Source organism: Nestor notabilis, unplaced genomic scaffold (assembly GCF_000696875.1).
Source record: "Nestor notabilis isolate BGI_N333 unplaced genomic scaffold, ASM69687v1 scaffold12990, whole genome shotgun sequence".
Lineage (NCBI taxonomy): Eukaryota > Metazoa > Chordata > Aves > Psittaciformes > Psittacidae > Nestor > Nestor notabilis.
This window is the reverse complement of record NW_009909778.1, coordinates 56,531-79,591: the sequence shown is the minus strand read 5'-3', so window position 1 is coordinate 79,591 and position 23,061 is coordinate 56,531. Positions and strand designations below refer to the sequence as shown.

At 40.2% G+C, this 23,061-nt stretch overlaps 1 protein-coding gene across 1 annotated transcript in view; it reads left to right on the top strand.

The window, feature by feature from the left end:
- Positions 1 to 2,321: 2,321 nt before the first annotated feature.
- LOC104412236 (ensconsin-like) overlaps positions 2,322 to 23,061 on the top strand; it is a gene marked incomplete at its 3' end in the record, with an annotated part of 75,263 nt that continues 54,523 nt past the window's right edge. The window contains exon 1 of the mRNA XM_010022919.1: positions 2,322 to 2,451. Coding sequence (XP_010021221.1) covers positions 2,322 to 2,451 — 130 coding nt within the window. The remainder of the gene's footprint in view (positions 2,452 to 23,061) is intronic.

Sequence of the window (23,061 nt, the reverse complement as noted above, 5' to 3'; positions counted from 1 at the left end):
AAAGGGTTGTGAAACCTTTGAGTCTGAAAGCCTCTTCAGAAGCCACTCCAGTTAGATGTATTTTTGTTAGAGACTTGTTATATGATTTAAAATGCCTACGGAGGTAGTTTAGCTATTAAAGGCATTTGACTGAATAATGTTTAAAAGGGCAGGAATCCTTTCTTAATGACTTAACACTGAAAGGGAGCGGAGTGATATTTAACTAAACTGCCATGTAAGTGTTATTTTCTGTTACCTTTGTTCTTTTGGCAACAGTCTTGGGCATGCATGAAAAGTATTAATGATACCAACTACAGTCCTCTTTGCGGCTATGTGTGTGCTGTTATGTAGTATTTGTTGTAGGCATTAAGTGGATGGGGTTTGAGGAATGGTGCTGTTTCTCTTACAGGACAAAGAAGTAGCCTCTGTAAACCCCAGAATGCAAATTACTGAACTAAAGAAACAGCTTGTATTGGAGCTTTTTTTCTTATTCTTTTTACGTTTACTGTCTATGCCCTTTAGTACAAAGTGTCTAACTATAAACAAACGTCATGTATAGCCTCCACATATGCCCAGAGTCCAAGGTGTAACCAAGTGGTAGGAAGTAGCCAGGAGAGGAGGAAATACGTACTGGAGGTGGACTGTGGGCTTGGTTCAGAACTGGTGCTCTACTTCAGAATACTTCTGTTTTGGTTGTGTGTTTTGTGCCCATGCTGAAGAAGAAAGAATAGTCCGCTGAGCCTTCAGGTCGTGCTGTGTTCCTCTCCATCCACTGGGTTCCTGGCTGATGAGCCTAAGGTATGCGAGAGCAGAGCTGTCTTGCCAGCTAAGCACGATCCAGGAGCCCTCTGTAAAGGGCATCCTAGGGCACTGTGATACATAGCACGTTGACTGTTTTAAACGCTGACCCTTCTTCAGTATTGTTACCTGTGCTGTTGAGGTGATCATATACATCTGTATAATCCTGTATTTTCAATGAGCCACCTGCAGACTTGTCAGCTAATATATATGCCATCTTGTGGTGGCTGATCAGGTTACATTCAGATTCTCAAAAAAAGAAAAAAAAAAGGGGGGGGGGGAATCTTGTAACTTTATAGAAATGTTTTGGCTTGCAGTTTTTCTTCAGTAGCATTTTAAATAGTAAGCACGCACTGAATTAGAGAGGTGGAAGTGGATGAAGATTAAGGTCTCACAGGTAAAACACCCAGCATATTGCATAGTGGCTTTTGGAGCTGTGAAGGATGGAACGTACAGATTGCAAAACTTGTGAGCAACTGCTGTGTCATAAATGGTTTAAAGAAAATCTAGAATCCAGCATATGAAGGAAATCCAACTAATTAAAACCACCCAGGCTGTTTGCATTTTGTTTATTTTGCAAAGTGAATGTTAATCTTTGGTGCTATAAAACTAATGGTGTGGTACAGAATATTCAGTCCAAAAGTCCTTTTGTTTTCTGTACAAGCTAGAAATCCTGATTTTTTATTTTTTTTTTTTAGTTTTCACACATGGAAAAGAATGTTCCAACACCTGCCTGTAATTGTGGGTGTATGCATTCCTAATGCAGAAGGTATGCACTGCATAAGAAGGTGATTGAGTTAAGGGGGAGGAAACGCCCAGCACATTCGTATATAGAAGATGACAACTCATCCTCATTGTTTTAGTTTTAGAGTACGCTAATATTTCTAAACATGAATAAACAGAGCAGCTGGCAAAATGCAGATTCATGCCTGGAGCCTTCCAGGCTTCTTTTCACTCAGTGCTCATCTGCTTGTGCAAGCACAGCTCCATCCTCCTGCTGCCTTGTGAGGAGGAAGGAGCAGCCCCTGCTGCCGAGGTGCTCCCAGCTCTCTGCAAGCGTGCAGGAGCTGGCGTTCCCAAGGCCGGCTTGCTGCAGCTGAGGAGACAACACTCATAGACCCCCTTTGATTAGGATGTGTCAGTGTTGTCAGGGCAACTGTTAACAGCAGCGTATCATATTTTCTTCTCTTGTGTTGCGTGCTGAATATTTTAGTCTGCTGTAGCTGGAAGAGGCTTGCAGGAGGAAGGTGCTGCAGCAAGGAACCCAGAGCTGTGGGCTGGGATCTGATTGAACAGGTTAAGACAGTGACGAGCAGCATCCAAACCAAAGTGCCTTTAATTAGGGCTTTTCTTGAAGGTGGGGAAAGACTTGCAAGCCTTTTGCTGCCGACTGGATGTTGGTATTTGTCAGCTGTTTGCATACTGCTTATCCATAGGGGATCTATTACAAGTGCTCAAATGAACAGGCAGTGTCGCAGCTAGCGGCTGAGTAGGGGCTGGAGTTTCTTACTTTTTTTTCTTAATAAGCAAGAGGCAACAGCAACATGTCTGGTTCAGCTACTGCCCTACGACAAGAGAGACTGAAGAAAAGTGCCAGGACAAATCCCCTGGGTTTATTCACCATTAATGAAGAGGATGAGCAGCAAAAGAATGAGAATTCCAAAAGACTGAAAGGTATGTTGTGATTCTGCATCGTGACTGGGAATGTGTGTGAAATACGCTGGACAGCAGGCACAGTTTCTGTTTTTATTAGCTCTTCTGTGTGCTATAGAGTTTGTAAGTGACTAGTGCAGTTTGGCAGTGCATATTGGCACCCACAAATGCACTGTGCATGAGACATGCCTGTATTTAACCCCCCTGGTTTGTTATGCAATCATCTGCTTCAGATATGAATCAAAAAATACTTCTTAGTTATTAACCCCATTTTTTTCTGGTAGGGACAAGGGTCCTGCATCAGAAATATATCAGTGAATTTCTGTGTGGTTTTTTTTTTTTTATTTCTGTGCACAGTTTGAATAAATACCTATTTAAAAAGACAGGTGACTGTGGGCTTGGGGAATACAGAAAGCTGCCTGTTACAGAAGGCAGCTTTGCCAAAGACAATGTAAAATAAGCTATACTTCCATTCATGTGCATAAGGGGCAGTGTGCCTTTGGCATAGAAAAATACACATTGTTCAAATATGCTGACTTTGGTATGTCAGGAGGAGGGGGTAGGGGAGGGACACCAAGCAACAAAACACCTATAAACACAGAAAACCCCAAACCCAACAAACTGTAACTGCTAAAGAAAAATATTTATGGTGTTTAAGGTGAGTGGTAATGGTGGAGGCATGCTGATTGATGGCTACTGGTTTATAACAGAGGTCTGTTAAGCCTATGTAGCCCCTGTCTATCTTATGTCATGTAATTAATGTTTCCCGCATGACTCTTCATGTTTAAATTCTGTGGGTCTGGCAGGGATCCTGCACCTTACAGTTGTGACTGGAATTTTAAGTTTGATCATTAGAATTTTTATTCTCTTTTTGGTGATCAAGGAATTCCACTTAAATGAACACTCCTATTTGTGGTCTTATGCAGGATGGGGGCGAAATTGTAACAGATTTGTTTGTTTGTTTGTTTACAAAACAAATGTTACTTTGTAGCTTCTAGGCAGTGTTTCAAATTTCAGATGTTACCATTCTACCATGTAACAGGAGAGGCTAGCCAACATTTAAATAGCAAATTTATAGTATGTATATTTATTAGAGCCGAATCATTATAGCTAACTGGTTATTTTCTTTTTCTTAAAGGAAAAGGATAGCTTGGTAGCTTTTACAAACAAATTCAGAACTCAGATTTTTTTGCATGTGCAGCTTGTACTTTGTTTTCCTCAGTATGGTAAAGAGCCTGACAGATTTGAGTGACGTGATAAAATACATATTGCTAGTCATTGTTAATGCACCTAATGCGTTCGGGTCTTGTGTACATAGTTACCTGCTCTCCTTTGTATTTGAAACTGCCCATATAAAGTGGAGATACAAACTAGTGTGAGGTTACCAAGTTTTTAATGTTTTAAGAAGCATATTGCTTTCCTTTAGCACCTACTGGATGGCTTCCAGAGTCAACAGTCCACAAAACTAAGAATCTAAGAATCAACAATTTTCCTGGTTTTGTTCAATGACACTGATAGTTTCCCAGGGTAAAATTTCTTGCTGACTTAGCTAGTGTTTTCTAGTTGCAGCGGTTTTACAGATGTGCTTATCCTTTGCCTCTCTTGTAACTGAAAATCCAGTTTCTCCCCCCACACACCTTGTAGCTGTGAAATGTAAGTAGACAAATATGGTCAGAAGCACAGACAGCAAACTAACAAGTGCATGTAGTTTTAATAAGGTAAAAATTTGGTGGCTTACCTTGAATGTTCCTAGTGAGAAGTAATGCAGGAGTCTGTAAAAAATATTTTGGAAGTGTACTCATTTGTTTTTCTTTTACTAAAGATTTAAAATGGCTCGTAATGTTTATAGAACATCATTTTCACACTGATACATGTAGTTATTTACCCTTCTGTACATTTGAATGTGTTATCAGTGGCTAGATGGGTTAGAGCTAGAATGCCTGGTCAAGGAGAATGCATGTCTTCAGGATGGTGTTCTCCCTTCCCTTCATGGTACTGAACAAGGTCATTCCAGTGCAGATCTGAGCAGAAACACAAGGTGTGTGGATAGACCCATGTGAGGCTTCCTTGAGTCTTTAGAGTCTGTTGTTCTGGTGCTACTTTACAGTGTTTATCTTAGTTCTTTACCTGTCCTGTTTGCTTAGCAAGCACCCACTGAGATGGTTTCCCCCTCACCCCCCAGCACATACTAAGTCAGTGTTATCTTTATGGGAGGTGGACTATGTCTTCTTCATTTGCCATTTCTATAACCATGCCGGACCTTGTCTTTGTACAGCAGAACAGTTCAAAGCCCAAGAGGTTTTTAATGGATCTAATACTGAAAGTAATAAAGCAGCGTGTTCCTCCATTAAGGATATTTGAATATCATCACAAGTTTTAAAATAATCAACATTTTGGTAGTTCAGGTCTTCTCAGAATACTGAGGCTTGATTAGTGTTTGTATGAGAGTTGTTTTTGTCATCTGGGAAACATTTATGTGGATCATAAAGTGGCTAGCATTTGTGAGATTTTCTGTAAATTGATTTTGATATCAGCCGTTTCTTTTCTTGTGTTTGTATTATAGTCTGAAGTCTAGTAGGCAATGAGTTTGCTCCTCCAGTGTAAACAAATAATGAAATGAAAGGGGTTTTTTTATTTGGAGTTATTAAAAAGCCTGCAGTGATCTTTGTACCCACGTGCTCCTGATACTTCCTGTCCTTTGACGTGAATTGTATTCACTGCTTTTTCACCAAATATTTTAATTTCCTTTCCTCCTCCTGTCTTTGGGACAAGGCCTGCATTTTTGTTACATGTCTCTATAGCACTTGCTATTGCAGGGTCTTGAGGTCCAGCTGTTGCATAGTACAACAGTGCAAATAATAATTATTTTGAATTACCTTTTTTACTTATATTAACAGCCTCTATTCTCTCCCATTATAACATACAAGAATTTGCTACATAGCACACTCTTTGAATACAATTTGTATGAGCTTACAGAAGATTATTTTGTACTTGAATTGGTTTTGGTTTTAGTCATCAGCTTTCTAGCAGTTCTGCAACTATATCCACAAAGAAACCAGACAAAACAGGCACAGAACGACACATTTAACAGCTTCAGTGTTCCCTTAGAGCTTGTGCTGTAAAACAAGGATTACTTCTGTGACTGAAGATAGTGGGTGAATGTGGTTCTTCATGTAAATCACAAAGATACATCCAGGTAGATTAGTGTTTACTTAAAGGTATCCATCCTCTGTGTGTGAACTTTGGCCTCAGCTGTTCTTTGAATTCAGGCACAAGCAATTTAATTCCCCTTAGCATTTCCCTCCTCTGCCCTGTTGACTTTGTGCACCTTGGATGTAGTCTTGATAACTCTTAATTATATGAAATTAAGTGATGCCTCCTCTCGTCTTCCTCCTGGGGGCGAATACCTTCTCAGACTGTTGATAATGCTGTTTCTAAAGTTATGGAGCATAGAAAAGTAATGCTTGTGTTTCTGGATTATGAACTTGAATAATAATAGAAATGGTTGTCTTATGAGATATATGGCAAATTAATGAAAACAATCTAAACTAATCTACCAGTGGAGGCCTTCACCTGCCTGCTTATTTAAAACTGATAGTGGAGCATACCTCTAATCTGCTAAGTGGTACTGCTGTTAATACAAAGGTAGGCACACATGCTTTAGGTCTCTGAACAGTAAGATTGATTCTTTGCTGTCTTGAAGGGCTTTTTCCAGTCCGTTGGTGCATGGTAGTGATGTCTGTGATTACCAGCGTATTTTGCTGCTGTTCCATGTATAGTTATGTTTTTGTGTAATGCTTTCAGAAGTAAGGTTTGTTCATCCAGAGAGAAAGCTCCTTTATGTAACATGACTCTTTATGTGCTTAGTCTCAATGTTCTGCATGTATTAGGAAAATAAATATATCTTATTAAATTCAGATTGGCTAATTTTTAATTCAGTTGTTATTTTGTTCCCATGTGCCTATACCCAAATAGAAACTTAAAATACCTGAAAGAAAAGGGAATTTGGCATCTTCAAGGGCATTAAGCTGATAGTCCTGGAAAGTGAAACTGTATACGTACAAAACAGGTACTGCATGGGGTGTGGAAGTGTAATCTTATCCCACACTGTGGAGTCTGTGCCTCAGGCAGGATCCAGAATGACATCTTGGTCTCTGGCTTTCACCACACTTTAAGCCAGCATAACTGCCTGGGATGGTGGTTCTTCCAGCAGGGCCTCTTGATGCTGGTCAGGAGGCTGTCTTCCACTTTTTGGGCAGAACAGTGAGCAGCTAAAAAGGCTGGTGAAGTGACTCACCACAATCAAGTACTGGAGATTTTAATGACAGTTGGTAGCCTTATCTTGCCCATCTGCATTTGAGGCAAAGTTAGGGGAGAGAGTGGGTGGAAGGAAGAAAAGGTACCAATTCCCATTACAGTGTTGGTTGTGTAAAGGGGCAGGGCTGAGAACCTGAACAATGTGGTTTGTCATCCTGCAACTTCCAGTGAGCTCTGCTAATGTTTCTCTACATGTCCTCTTTCTTTCTGTTAGCCAAGGCCAGAAGTGTCCAAAAGTACCTGTGATTTTTTTTTTTTAATTTTTTTTTCTTCTTTCCCCTCCCCCCCTCCCCGATGTTTATTTAAAAACAACTCTCAAAGTATCTGGGACAAACATTCTTTAAAAAGAACAAACAAACCAACCCTGTATTTATTACACAATTTGCAGCAATTGGGGCTGCAGAAGGAAATCGTAGGTATTTTCTTCAGGAAGCTACTACAAAGCTGCCTCCTTCAGAGAATTTCGCTGTTCATAACTGTAACTGCCGGGTAGCATGCAACAGCTTGCTTATAATAAAGACGAAGAGATTACAGAGTGATAGAATGGTTTGGGTTGGAAGGAACCATGAAGATCACGTAGTTCCAACCCCCTGCCACGGGCAGGGACACCTTCCACTAGACCAGGTTGCTCAAAGTCCAATCCAACCTGGCCTTGAACAGTGATGGAGAATCCACAACTTCTCTGGGCAACCTGTTCCAGTGCCTCACCACCCTACATGGTGGTGATCCTAACATGAAGTTGTTTATTTGCAGTGAAGCAAAGAGACCGTGCTGGAAGTCTCAGGGCTAGCAGGGAATATGTCTGTAGACAAATGGAGCAAATTGATCTGTTCAGTCCCTTTGGCTTTCAGAGTGAAAGTCCCAGGTCTGAGGACTTGGCTTGTGTTGTAACACAGTCTGTTCATCAAAATGTGTGCTGGGATAACTGAGAGATTATCTTACCCTTCTAGCTCAGTTCCATGAGAAGAGTGGAAGCACTGCTGATTCTGGAAGATTGTGTTCGTGTATTTTTGTCAACTGTTTTTATGGGGAGAAACAACCTGTGTTCTATGCCAGTGCTCAGACAGCATACTTGACATTGAGTATATGGATGGCAAAAGTCCAGAAAAGTACAATGCCAACAGTCTTCAAAGTATAAGATATTTGTTAAAAAGAACTCAGGTTAACTTGGCATGTGAACTGAGGATAGTAATTTTTTTTAGATTGGATTTTTCAAAGTAACTTTTGTAACTAAACAGGGTTATTTCAACCAAGATATAAATGATAACACAGTGTTCGTCAGAGCTGTCTGTGTGAGAACAGGGGTGCGGTATTCAGTTACCACACTTGCATGACGGAATGCTTCTTGAAGTTGCAAAAAGACTGCAGTTCAATTTAATTTAAACAACTCTCAAGAAAGCTTTATATAATAAGAAGTACCACTCATAAAAGATTGATAGCAAGTAGTGGAGTTTATTCCTTATTCACTGTTACCACTGTAAAAGCAGTGGTTTTAAAAACCTTAAATTAGGCATATGATTCCAACTGTGGGAAAACTACATGTGAAAGGAATGTAGGTTTATGGTTATTTCTTATGGGGGAGAAAAAAAACTGGAAAGTGGTAGATCTGTCCAAGGACCTTGAAATTCTCTGAGGTTCTGTTGCATTAGTCTTTCTTTCCTAAAAATATGCAAGGGGTTTATACAGCAATAGGCCATTGCAATAAGATGACAGCAAGAAGTGGAACTCTATGACTTATCTGTACCACATAACATATGCCTGGGTAGTGCCATGTTTTTGGTTTGCAGTGGAAAAATAAGGCAATAGCTAAGCACATATTTTTAAATTAAATATGTTGCAGTTAAATCTGATGTTTTTGTGACTGTGGTGTTGTCAAGTCTTGCAATCTTGCTGTTGTTCGCAAGCTTGCCCAGAAACTGCTATATCCATTTATTCCTTTGAAGTTGCCTTCGTATCCAGGTACATGGAAATCTGTGTTTATTTTTAAGAAAAAACCTTTTGCTTGTCATACTGAACTGCAGAGAAATCAATGAACACAGGCCTAGAGTGTTATTTCTGGCCTTAAGCAAGTGGTGGTAGAACTCTGCTCATTACTGGGCTCAGCTGAATCACTGGGAGTAGGTCATTTCTCTGGCTGCAGAAACTCACACGTGTACATTCTTTGCTTACTCAGCTACCCACAGAGTATTTTTATGCCCCCTCCCCCTTTTTTTCCTCCTGTCTTTTTAAATTTAATCTGTACTTTACAACTGGAGAACTTGTTTTTCTGGTATTTGAGAATTAAGAGTTCTAAGTGAAAGCATCACCAGTTTTGTATTATCATCAGAAGTGATTTGTGGTTGGGTTTTTTTTGTGAGGGTGGGGTTTTTTGTGGGGCTGTGTTTGGGGGGTTTTGTGTTTTGGGTTTTTTTGGGTTGTTTTTTTTTTTTTCCTGTTTTGTTTTGTTCTTTGTTTGGGGTTTGTTTTTTTTAAAGCCACATTAAGGAATTATTTAATTCAGTCTACTCAACCTCAGGCCACAGCGGTAATGAGCCAGGAGAACAAATGCCACAATGATTGATGTAATTTGCTTTATTTTCATGAATTACCCTCACTAACTGAAGGTGCATCTTGCAGTGCACTGAAGGTGAGGGAGGCTATGGGCAATGTTTAATAAGCAAATAAAAATGCAGATGAAACATCAGAAATTAAATTAGGGAGTACTCTAAAACTTGGGATTTCACATTTTGTTGCTTGAGGCAGAGTATTTTTCTCTTTCAAAAGAGTGGAATAATGTTTACCAAATTTTAGACAAAACTCCATCTCATTGATTTATAGGTTTGACTGTGGCAGCCATTGAATAGCCCAATTGTCCAAACCCAACCTTAGTCATCTGTATGTACAGCTGTAGCATTACTACTTAGTCAAGTTCAGTGTAAGAATGACTAGGGAAAGCATGCAGATTGTATAAGTTTTCTTATTATACTAGCAGTTTCAGAGGAGAAACACTTGAGTGCAAACTTCACTTTCTCCTTTAAATGATTAACTTGCTGATACTGGCTAGAATGAACAATGTTTCAGGAGGCAGTTCACTGCAGCTTAACTTGGATGCAGGTTTCTTCAAAAAGTAGGATTTATGTCTATGTGCTAAGGGGGGAGACAAGAGGTTTGGGGCGGGCTATGCCAGTGGAAAGCTGGATTGCTACATGAGCACTGACACAGACCGGTAGTCTCCCTGTGTGTGTGTGCTGGGGAACTGTTTGAGTTGTTTTGAACTAGAATAATACCTTCTGTGGCTTCAGTGGGATGATGGTACAAGATTCCTTCTAGTTGTTTGGGAGATTAAAAGTTCATTGAAGCTTTTATTCCCTTTTATTAATGCTGGGCATATAGACTATCTTCTAGTTATTTCAGATCTGTTGAAGCCAGGTTTTGCTCTTTAACTCTGTGGAGGCAACACATTTTTTTCCAGAGATGAGCTATGCTACTATAGACTTGAGTTCATGTCTAATGTACAGAGTTCATTTGTACACATGTCAGCAAGAGGGAATGGGTTTGAAATCAAGAGTTTGATCAAATCAAGGCCAGGTACCTGCTGAGATTGCTGAGAAGCAAAACATGGAAGTAGCAGAGATTTCAAATCTTGGAAAATTCCAGTTGATGTCCTTCGCTTAAAATAAATATTTAGTTACCTGAAGCACTCTTTCTTTTCTGGTACTCATATCTATACAGCTGGTTTCAGGGAAAACAGGAGTTTCCTGTTAGAAGTCATAGATGTGGATTTACAATTGGTCCTTAATATCGGTAAGGGGTTTTCAGTAGTATGTGTTGGAGGCCAGATTTACAATCAGCTGGAAGAGGAGGCAAGGGAGTCAGTTTGCTTAGAGAGTTACCCAGAAACCTTAACAAGCAGGGAGAAATTCCCAAAGTACTGGAAGTCCTAGAAGGAACTACGTGTACTTACAGACTGCATGTATAGTTTGGTCACTGGCTACCTGCTCTTCAGTCTTTGTTTCTCTTGTCTAATACTGCTACAGTCTGAACCTTCATTATGCTATTAATTGGCCTAGTCTTTCACATGGAGGTGGATTTTTCTTTTTTTTTTTTAATTTTTTTTTCTTCACACACACCCCCACACCCCACACACCCCCCACAGACCCCCCCCAGTCAACTTTCTTCTGGGTCTTCCTCTTACATCTGCTTCAGATATAGGGACAACTGTCCTTCCACAATCTGGCATGCCAGGTACAAGTGTTCACCTCTCCTGTGATCTCCTGCTGACTTTTCTGTTTAGCATTGGAGGATTGTGGAATGAAGCTAATGCCACTCCACACCCCTGCAGCTAGGAAATACTTCAGCTGTTGGAGTTTTGTTGTCAGAAGAGCCTTGCTGCAGTGTAGTGCCATACCCGTCTCCTACTGAGTGGCATGCTAGTGCTAGAAATGTGTTCTCCTTCCTTATCAGGAATACAGATGCCTCTGAAGAATCTGGTGATAGTGGTTGGCACAGAAACCATTAAGAAAAGTTTTTATTTTCTGTGTGCTGCGAGACAGTGAGGAAAAGGAGCGAGGAAGTAACATATACTTTTGAATAATGTTTCTGCACGACGCCTGAATTCTAATGTGATTGATGGGAGTATGATTGTAGTGCTGATGTCTTGGGCAGAGACAGTCTGACTAGTTGAAGGTCCAGGGAAAGATCCTGGACCTAAAATCTCATAACATAGTAAAACATACTGTTAAGTGTGCTGAAGAGGCTTGGGTTTTGCATTCTTGAGTTCCAGGTCTTATTCAGCTTCATTTTAAACTCCTGCAAAGGCAAGGTTTATTATAAAAGTGCTGACAGAACTTGATTCACACTGTTGTATCTCAGTGTACAAAGCATCTTGTTTCACAATTCTGCTTCAGAGAGCTTTTCAGAAAGCTGTTTTGGAAATGCAGGTTTATCCAGTTACCCATCCTTGGCAAGAGAAGTCATCCTTTCATGCAGCCAATTCTAGCTTTGGTGTTTTCCTTTTTCAAAGTCAGTTTCCTCATTGCCTGAAAGCTGACTAATGCGCTGATGAAAATTACAATAGTAAATTTTGGCTTGCATGCTAAGACACCATGAATGACATCAAATGTATCTGAGCTGTTTTTGATGACATGGAGGTGTCATGTCGGTGGAGTTTGCACTTGTTTATACTTCTGAGTGCAGCAGTGGCAGTGTGGGGGAAAACAAACTGCTGACCTTTTTGCGCTGAACCTTCTTGCCTGTCATTCCTTCTTAATTGTAACAGTTATTTCATTGAGGAATGTGCACCCCATCTTGGACATGCAGTCCACACAAACTCCGGACAATGCTACTTTCACATTTTGTATGCATTCCCTTTCATTAGGAAGACCAAAGCATGTTTACCTCGCTCTTTTATTCTCTCCAACAAAGGAAGAAAAAAGTGGGTTTTGTTTAAAAACCGAAACAAAATGAAACACAACCAACCTTCTTTAGCCATCTATCTATGTTAAAGTGCTGTGTTTAGTTGCAGTCTGAACTGCAAAATAAAAGGGTAAAGGGGTATAGAAAAAGCAGATGGCAGTCGCCATCTGTAAACCCGGAAAGGACAGCAACAACCAGTTGCCGAGTGAGGTATTAGCAATAAAACCAGGCTGCAGCCCAAGCAGCTTGTGCTGCTGCTTGTGCCTAGGTTGTCAGCATTTTGTAATGTTCTTACTTTTCAGTCTGCCTTTTCTGAAATATTCCATATTGTATTTATTTGCTTTTTGCCAGGATTTTGATTCACCAGGTTATTCTCAAGTTTAAGAAACAACTGGCAACTAGTTTGTGTTCAGAGAGTTTCTGTGAGCCTCACTGTCCTTGTGAGTTGCCTGGATTATTGCTGTAAACCACATCTCAGATGCTCAGTGTCACTGAAGACTCTGTGCAGAGTAGCTTGGCTTTTCACTGCAATACGTTTAACATAAATCTTTGTAGTTCATAACTGACACAGAGCATAGGAAAGACTGTGATGCTTACACCGTGGTGATTCCTATGGATGCCTCCTTTTTCTGTTAGACTTCTGTTTAATCACCATCCTTGGAGATTGCAGCCCCACAATTACTATCTTTTAGTAGTCTTCCAGGTGGGCAATGAGGAAAACCTCTTTAAGAAACCTGAGGGGACTCAAGAAGGACTTCAGGGCCTTGGGGCAACTGGTTCAGGGTTCAGGAGCCCAAGTACTGTTCTCATTGCTTCTGCCAGTCACAATCAATGTCAATGGTTACATCAGAAGAACCTCACTAATCAATTCCTAGCTCCATGGCTGGTGTCAGCATCAGAATTTTGGGGGTTTTGACCATGGATCAGTCTACCTGGCAAGAAAGCCTGCTGGTGGCAGATTGGGAACACCATCGGGGAAGAGACTAGCCTGGCTGAACAAGGAGATACTGCATGAACTCAGGGAAAAAAAGAGAATTTATCACCTGTGGAAGAAGAGATTGTCACCCCATGAAAAGTACAAGGATGCTGTTAGGTTATGTAGAGAGAAAGCTAGAAATGTACAAATGGAACTAAATCTGGCCACTGCCACAAAAGATAATAAAAAGTACTTTTAGAAATATATTAGCAACAAAAACAGGGTCAAGAAACTGTAAGGAAGGGGTCTGAGTTAGTGAGAGAGGTTACCCTCATCTATTTGTTGCTGCTCACTCTTGCTTGCCCTTGTCATGGCTTCTGGGAGTTGGTTCATCCCACTGCAACTGAGGAGTCACATAAGCAGAGACCTGCTCTTGAAACAATGTAAACTAGCACAGGTTTAGAAAGAAACCAGTTAGGGAGCAACCTGATGTGGAGGTTTACTTTTTCATTTGTGATGTTGGTAACATCTGTTTTATCAGTCCTTAAAGAGAGTCAAGATATGTCTTATAATGATGCTGTAGAATAATTGCAGTGTATTGCTAGAGTTACTGCATGCTGATAAATGGGATGTTTTGTGGAGCTGCAACTCGAAGTAAGATTTTTAATTTTTCTCCTTGGTTACAAAACCCTTTTGTAATGTGCGTTGGGAGGAGGAGGGGGCGGGAATTTACTTATTTTTGAAAGTCTTTGTTCTTTCTCATTCTCAGCCAGTTCTCTGGCACAGAATATCCAACCTGACCTGTTCACTTTGACTGAAGTAGTATTAAAGTACACCAAGACAGGAGGCTGGAAATGAGCCAAAGTCAAGAGAAGACATAAAAATGTATATGTGGAGGCATGTTCTTCACTTAAGGAAAGCTTTTTTTAAGAAACTGTATTCTGAGACTTGTTATTGGAAAACCAGTTATTAACAGTCCTTCCAAGACCCGTGTTGCAAAGACTGCCTTTTCCCATGAAAATTCTTGTGACTTGAAGAATAAGGGATAATAAATATCATGTCTAGTAACATTTACAGGAACAATCTCTGTTTCCCTCTCTGGGGAAGGGAAACCTGTTTTTGCAGGACATCCTGACAATAGCAATTATAATAAGAGCTTTCCCAACTGACTCAAATATTTCAGGCTGTAAAGGGATTATATTGAAAATTACTTTGTGGAAAAGCAGCCAGTCGGTGAGGCTCTAATTACTTGTGACTGAGCAACAGTGCACCTACTTCCTATTCTCTGCACAGTGTTTTCTCACTTTCTTTTTGACAACTTACTTCATTGACCTTTTGCTTGAATGTTCTTTAAATTAAAACAGCATTGATTACATACTCCAGAGGGTTTCATATATAACATAACATATGTTTGTGATACATATATTGCAATTTTATTTTTTTTTTTTATAAAATGAGCCTGTAAACATTTTGAGAAGATTCTGCTACTCGCAGGTATTAAGATGTTGTGAAATCACTGTCTGCATATGCTTAAACTTTCACTCTTTATTGCACTTTTGGATCTTTAAATGGGAAAATCCAATGAGATCTGGCTTTCCTATTATATAATACAGTGCTGTGTTCTAAATGCTGAATCCACCTTCCAAATATTTTGTGCTGCTGAAAAGTAGTGTAATGCTGGATTATGTTTATACTGTGCTTTTTAAAAGGGGGAGTGGGGGAAATAAAATGAGGAAAATGAGTATGTTGGTGTCCTGCATGCCTTCAAGATTAATCAGGACTTTCTGCTGAAAGAGGAGTTAATTTGTGCTGAATACAATCCACTGCTGAGCAAGATCAACATCAAGGCTTATGTTAATCAGCAGTGGTGCCTTTTTTGCAGTTTTCCCCATGCTGTACTCTGTGACCTGGTTGGGCAGGGCTAGCATGGGTTGTAGCTGGTCAGAGCTGCTCTGGCACTAATGCTTGTAGAGTAAGGCTGTTTTAATGGACCATTGCATAGCATATTGGTTGTGTTCTACTGAGCTTCACCTTTCGTGTGCTAGTAGATCCAAAAGCTGTGTGTGCTGGGGTGCTGGTGGCCAAGCAGATGGCAAGGGAGACTGCTTGCCAGAGTGATCTGCTGAGCAGGTCTGCTGCTCAGCTGTTAGAGTGCAATAGGCTGTTGGAGTGCCTATTCATGGACTTGATGAAGTGCACAACTGCATCTTGTCCTATGTAGCTCTAACTCAAGGGGTGTGCAGAACAAAGTCTGTCGTAAGAAGAGGTGCTGTATGTGAGGAATGTTAAAGAAGTCTGTTTGGCAAGAAGATGCATGTCATGATAAGACGTGCAAAACCATTAAAATGGTTGGGCCAACTTTGTCCCTGTTGTAATTCTTCTGAAGCAAAGTAAATAAAAAAAGTAGTGTATTTGACCTCCTGTGCTTAGGCTTAGAGCACTTACCTTTATCTCTTGCTAATGGACTGAAAGCACTTATTGCCCCTGTTCTAGATCTCTGGTTTATTGAACTGAACCACATTTTGCAAGTAAACGATTAGTGGTCTAATTCTTGCTTGAAAGAAATAACCATATAGTATCCATTTAAAAGAATGAGAAAGCTTTCAAGGACAGGTATAGCTGTGGCACCAATTGCTTCAAGGCAGCTTCAGGTACAAGTTTGTCACCAGCTTTTGAATCTCAGATCTGTTTATCCTCTGAATTAGTGATAGCTCTTCTTGTCACATTCAGTCATATCTCAATAGAAGAACTACAAAAAGTTTTATAATTTTGCACTGGAGTAATTACTTTTAAAAACATTCTTTATTGGAAAGTGGGGAATTATTATGCTACTAGGCAACTTGCAGGGCGTTTGTAAAATGGTCTCAATTGCCCCTCCCCTCAGTCAGGGCAGAAGTGTGCTGGCAAGGACTGAGGGCAGTGCTGCTCCTGCACAGCCTGGTATCACTCCTATGGAAAAACAAAGGGCTTCAGTCCTGAAGTAAACAGCCTGCCGTTCTCCAGAGAACAGGGCTCCACAGGATTTAATGGGAAGACAGGTTAAGAGTGTGTGGCACAGGGAAGAAAGGCGTTATGAGGAAGAATTATTTCTGCTTTAATTGTACTTTTTGTTCCTCAAATCTTGCTTTTTCATACTTCATGAATCTTTGAAATGGTTACTTACCTGGGCTTCCCAGAAGATTGTCTGTTTACTTGGAGTAGCATCCATTTGTGTGCCACTAGCTCTTCTGACTTTTGTGTTTCAGCATTTCCCGAAGATCAAAGCTGCATTTATGGGAACTAGGGAGACACCACGCTGGACTAGGTCCAGATTCCTTGGGTTTGTTTTTATGCTATTAGCAGTAAATGTCTAGATTGTTTTGCAGCCATACTATTGATTTGCTGCACTGCTTAAGCTGTGGGGACCTGGCACTGGGTTCAACTCTACTTCATTTGTTTTATTGCAAACATGAGTTGGAGAGAGAAGTGATACAATAATGGATTGTGAAAGTCACCTGGTCTGTATAAAGTCAGCACTTTTAAACCCAGAAGCTAGAAGCAACTGTACTTATGCAGTTAACCTGTGCCTTAGAGATACTATCACACAAAAAGTTAAGCAGTACACTCCATTCTTTCATGTATGGTCTCTGAATTCTGCATTATTTAATAGTGAACTGGTCCCAAAACTGAAAGTTATTGGCCAGCTTTGGAGGCTGCTTTGTGGCAAGTACTTTAACTTGTGCTAATGAGGCTGCTGCTTGAAGACTAGCCCTTGGCTGCGGCTTATGAACTGCCTAAAACAACACATTGGAGAGTAAATAGGCTACCTACTCTCACTACTGAATCAAATACTTAACTACTGCATGGTTGTTCAGGCTCTATTCACCGTTCAGTAATTGCTGTGTTTGATAGTGTGGCTCTGTTCTTTAAATCTGTTCACCAAATTCCTCATTTCAGAGCTGTTTCCTCAAAGAGCTGCCAAACATGCAGCTTAACTAAATGCAAAAGAAACTGTTCTTTCCACAGCATTTTGTTTGCTGGGAGAAAGAGGAATAGCTTGGAGGAGAGGTGCACTGGCATGTAGGCTGCAATTCCTGACAGTTCTTGCAGAAAAGATGTGTGGGTGTGTAGCCACATCTAGATACAGATGTGCTTAAAATGAAATACGTTATAGGGGACAGTAGTGGAAAGTGTTCCTAAAGGGTACATGCACACCATGGATACTGTACTGTAGTTGCACATATAACTCTATGCTAAAATATTATATTGGAAAATGTGTGCATTTCTAAGGAAAATGGCCTGAACTGTTTGCTGAAGTTTGTGTCTTTCCAGTAATAACATCATAGCAAAACCAGCTTTAGTTGCTGTAGCCTGCATTTGTAGGATGTCCAGATTTATGGTAATAAATATATATGTTTCTGTTCTTTTTACATGACAACTGCCAATCATGGCACTTCTGGATTATTCTGATTTTCATTCTCATTAATGAAGCCTATATACACTGCTGCCTAATGCTAACTTCTTGTAACTGAAACTTGCTTATTTTTGCTCAACAGTGGAAGCCATGACTCTCCTGACTATAGAAGAGTGTATCAGACATCATTGCTTAGGTACATAAAGGGGTGGAATAAGTTCTCCCCTCCTCTAGCGCACTGGGTAAGAGGAAAGCAAGTCTCACACCGAAGTGAATAGCCTGATAACCATATTATTATTAATAATAATAAAAAAAAGATTCTGTGGATATAGACCTAATGGAAATCCAAATGTGTACAGTTATGTAAAATTTACTGTAGAAATGGTTGAAACCAAACTGGCACCCCTAAGGCTCATAACAGAATAGTTGGAGCAAGTTCCTTTGCTGAAACTGTGTAACCAAAAGTCTAGTTACGGGTTTTAAAACAAGATTATTCTGCACATTTGGATTGCACTGTTGGGCAGAGAGGGCTTTCTTCAACATCTAATGAAACTTCTAGGACTACCTGGGTCACATACAGGCCTTGTTCCTGGCAAATGACTTGTGAGGACTCAAAGAAAAATGTGTTGTTTGTTCCTCTTCCTGGAATGGGAACTACAGAGCACTTCTGGTATCCATCAGCTGCCAGCCAGTTACCCTGTTGTTCTCTTCTTTTGGCTGTCCTTTGCCTTACACAGGTTGTTTCAGGACAGCCATGGAAGTGATTAAACTTTCAAAACGGGCAGGAGGGATCTGTACAGTGTTGTTCTTAATCCTAAGCCATCACACTCAGCTGTTTTCAGCAAATGCTCTTTGGAGTTTGGGGAGTGTTTTCAACGTGAGAGATCTGCTCTCAGAGAACCAGTGCTGTTATTTTATTGTTCTCTTTGGTGTTTATACAGTAGCTGTTTATGTAGTAGCTTGCTCCTGAGTGTGAGGGCATTGCCCTGGGCATGGAGTTGCAGGCCTGCAGAATACAGGGAAAGGAGACTTCTACCAAAGGGCTAAAAAACCACGAAGAAACTATTAAGAGTAACATAAAGAAAAGAGAGACCTTACACAGGGGGCAGGAGCAAAGCCAGCAGTACAGTCAGGGAGCCCTGAATTCTGCTTATTCTTACGCCACAGTGAATAATAACTTCTACAGAAAAGAAAAAGTTTATTACTGCTGGGAGGGGCAGTAGGAAGTGAATACTTGTTCAGATTTTTCTGTTAATGTACTGAAAGAATTTCATGAGGACATTGAATCTACAGTGGGGGGACCAAGTTCCTGAATACTGAGCTGTGTATAGTAGCTATATGTATGTGTGTGTCAGTGTCTTCCGATTTAATACCAGTAGATTGAAATATGATGAGAACTTTAAGTGAACAGTTTCCTACATTTACAATGTTTTTAATGTATTGTTTGTAGCCTTTTATTCTTGTTTAAAAAGACATGGAGTGAAAGTCTTTAAGACCAAAATAACATTGAAACAGTGGATTTTTCTCTTACTATTGAAATTTTTATTCCATGACAGTGGTCAGTGTAAAAAGCCACAATGAAGCACGGGTAGTGCAGGGAACATAACTGCTGATGAAATCTCTCCCCAAACCATTTTTCTACTGCTCTTTGACAACGCTGACAGAATTATACTCTTTTCATGCAATTTTAATATTAAGTACCCACTTGCTAGAGCTTTCCTCCTTAGGATAGGCAGCAGGATATATAAGCTTGACTTTTTTAGGGGTTCTTTGGCTTTCTGGCACTTGTGACTTTCCCAAAGCCCTCTTCTTTGTGAAGACAGGTTAGAGCAGAACCAGCTTGCTGATTTTACATGTGATCCCCTAGGCATGCAATAACCTTGCCAGAAACACAGAATGGTGGGAGCACCAAGTCTCACCTGCCACTTGCATTATTTCCCTTTCATTTTCTGTTCAATGCTTTCTGTGCTGAACCTTCATAGAAATAGGTCTGGAAAGTTAAGCATCAAACTGTAACAGTAGCTTGCTCGCTAAATGCTGTGAGTCAGTCAATAAAGTCCTGGGACTCTTCATAAGGACTGTGATCATGTAGGCTAATGTTCACACCTCACAGGTTGATGACTGAACTTTAGTATATGAGATTCCAAGACTGTCTTAGCTAAAGAAAAGTCTCCCTTCTGCTTCACAATGTGTGGATTTCATGGGAAAAAAAAAAAAGGACAGTGTTGAGTGGTAAGAACAAGCTGATAGTTTGCATGATACCTCTGGCTTTTTTTTTATGCTGGGTGGTTCACCAGCAATGTAACAAGACCCACCTGCAGAGCCAAGCCAGTTAGGGGTGCAGTGTATGGGTGGAGATCGCTCTTGCTTTTCTACCCCACATCTAAAGGGGAAGCCTTGCCTGCCACTGAAGGGCAATCCTCTGCTAATCTGCGGAAATCCATTTTGTATCGGTCAGTTGATACAGGCAATGATCTCCTCATTCAGACTGAGATTTCTTCCTCAGAGGTAACTTGAAGGGTAGTGTTAGGGAGGGCAGACCACTGTCCTCTCCACTGCAGAGATTAAAACGTGTTTGCTTTGATCACAACTCAGTATTTTACTGAGAAACATACACTTACCTGTTGAAAGGAAACAGGTGAAGATGACTCTTAGTTGTTGCTAGCTTGTTAGTTTATTTAACATCTTACATCACCTACTGCTGCCTACTTTATCATGGATAAGTATGTTTTGTTTGTTATTGCAAGGCTATAACACTCCTTTGGTTCAAGATGATGCCTTTTAACATGTTGAATGGAGTATCGAGATGGTGGAGAATGCTAAATTGTGAATTAGCCTGATAATTGACAAGGATTTGAGGGGGTCTGTCTGGCATGCTAAACTGTGGTGAGTCTCTGTTTCCTCTGAACACTTAGCTCAATGATCTTTACTTTTTTAGCTCTTCCAGCTTCTAGTATTTTACCTGATCTAGAAAAAGCACCAACTCTTAGCTTTTCCTAATGTTTGCAGAAAGAGAATAGGAAGAAACCACACTTAAACAGTAGAGAAACCAAACAGGGGAAACATTTCTCAGTCTGAGACTCTACTCTTGCAGAGCCAACTCTGTATGTTTCTGGGTTGTTTTTTTTTTTTTTTTTTTTTTAACCACCTTTTTCTTTACTTGACCTTTTCATAGAAAGCCCTGTACCAACCATTTTAATACACCCTTTCCCTGTTATGTTCTGTGTACATATATATACACATATGCATTCCAGCTCTGCATGGAAATAGGTTTTAGATGCTATTTTAAGCTCAGCTAAATAATGTTTATTAAAAATTAACTTCAAGTATTAAAATTCATCTTCCTCCCTCTTTTCAGCCATGGCCTATTATGAAGGTTAGTGCCTAACCCCTCCTTGCAGCAGAGCTGCTCAGTCTTTATGACCTAAATGTATCTAGGGCATTCTGCAGCAGCTCTAGCCCACTGCGTGGCTATTTTTGGCGATGTAGCTTTTGTCTGGCAGTGCTGGGGAAGGATGGCATATGCTCAGTGCTGTGCATGTGACTGAATTAAGAGTGAATGATGTGGTTTGGTTAAAAAAAAAAAAGTATGTGTATTTATAAGTATTTTTTAAAAAGCTCTATATAATGTTAAAACCCATACAAATTTAATATGCTCAGCTGCATGAGTTTTCATTTTCCTTTTTTAAGTAATTGTACGCTCAGTGGGCTATGTATTAGAAAAGGAATTAGCAAGTTAATGTACCCTATGTGTGCGTGATGGAATAGCTTTTACCTTCTCGGGCCATGTGATCTGAACTGCAATGTGAATGTATCAGAATATACAAACACTGCTCTTTATTTTTAGAACCATTTTAGCAGGGCAGACAGTAAAGGACTCTAGTGGTAGGACAAGGGGTAAAGGCTTCAAACTTAAACAGGGGAAGTTTAGGTTAGATCTAAGGAAGAAGTTCTTCACAGTGGGGGTGGTGAGGCACTGGAATAGGTTGCCCAAGGAAGTTGTGAATGCTCCAACCCTGGCGGTGTTCAAGGCCAGGTTGGACAGAGCCTTGGGCGACATAGTTTAGTGTGTGGTGTCCCTGCTCATGGCAGGGGGGGTGGAACTAAATGATCTTTAGGACCTTTTCAACCCTAACTATTCTATGATTCTATGACAATAGTTTAACCTGTTCTCTCCTTAGGTTTTAAATTCTGTTTTACAGTCAGTACCGATGGGATGTTTTTGGACACGTTTTGAATGAGCTTGGGTTTGTTTTTATTTGTGTGTTTTTCATACTTTGTGCTGTATCTCAAGGGGACCACTTGCTGAGCAAGTTACCTGCTCATCATCTGAATCAGGATGATAAAATTAATGATAATTGATCTTTAGTATTCATAATCAAAGATAATTAATGCTTACACTCTGTTTTGAGTTTGCAACTCAAACTACACAGCATTTAGCAATTTACCTTTCTAACATTCCATAAAACCTAATTGCTTCAGGCTCACAATTTCACAGGAAAAGCTCTAGAGCCTTAGTTACTGTTTCTGCCCCAGGGTAGCCAGGTTCCCCAGCAGAAATTTGGGCCCAGTTGTGGGACTGAATGAGAATGTTTGCATCAGAATCAATAACTTGAATAAATGAGACGCTAAAAAAAGTGGGGAATAGAAGTGTTTTCATCTAAAGAGATAGATCCAAGTTGTGAGATGCTAAGTGATGTTAGCAGTCCTGGGGTTATAAGGCTCTGATAGGACCATATGTTCAGCCCCATTCTCCCAGGCACCCTGCCTGTATCATAGCTATAAGGCTGCTTTTCACATTGCAGCTCAGGTTTGTCAGTGGTGACAGGGCAGAGCTTTGATTTCTCTGGGCCTTTTTAAGCTCACATGAGTTGGCCAGCATGTGGAGTGGGTGGGAGATGCCCTTGTGCCTCACATGAGTACAGTAGCTGTTATGGCTAAACAAGTGATTATTTTAGAACCAGAGTTTATAAGCTCTTAGTCTTGAAATGGGAGGTCTAACAATGGCATGATCTTGTTCGTGTGACAAATCCAATTTTAATAATTTTGTATTAAGATTTTTATAATGAGGGAAATTTAGAGGAGAATTCTGTTTGGTCATATTACATAGATGTGTTTTGTGTCTTACAGTGCAAGGTAAAAATGACAGAAAACTTGACACTGTCGCACAGGTATTTCTCAAAATCTGGATTGAATGCACTATTAGCCCTTTTTCTGAGGATAGGGAAAGTAATATAGCAGTTGCTGTTAAGCTGCTAGCAACTGATTTGTCATAATATTGGGCAAAGTTTTGCCATTAATGGCTTTACTGTGCTTTTTGAAAAGGCTCATTTATTATCAAGCTAGTAGAAACACATCAACAGTTACCTGAAGGCCAAGAAATGCTAAAATGCCTAATAGTATACCCAACAACCTAAGAAAATAATCTGTACATATGCAAAAATCCTTCACTAAAACTAAGCTCATAACTCAGTTTAGTTTTTTATCCTGCAATGTATGTTGGGTTTTTTTTAATATTGCTGTAACTGATCTTTGCGCTGAGCTGTTTGAAAAGGGAAGGGGATATTTTAAACCATTGAAGGACTGTACAAGGCAAATATGGAGGCTCCAC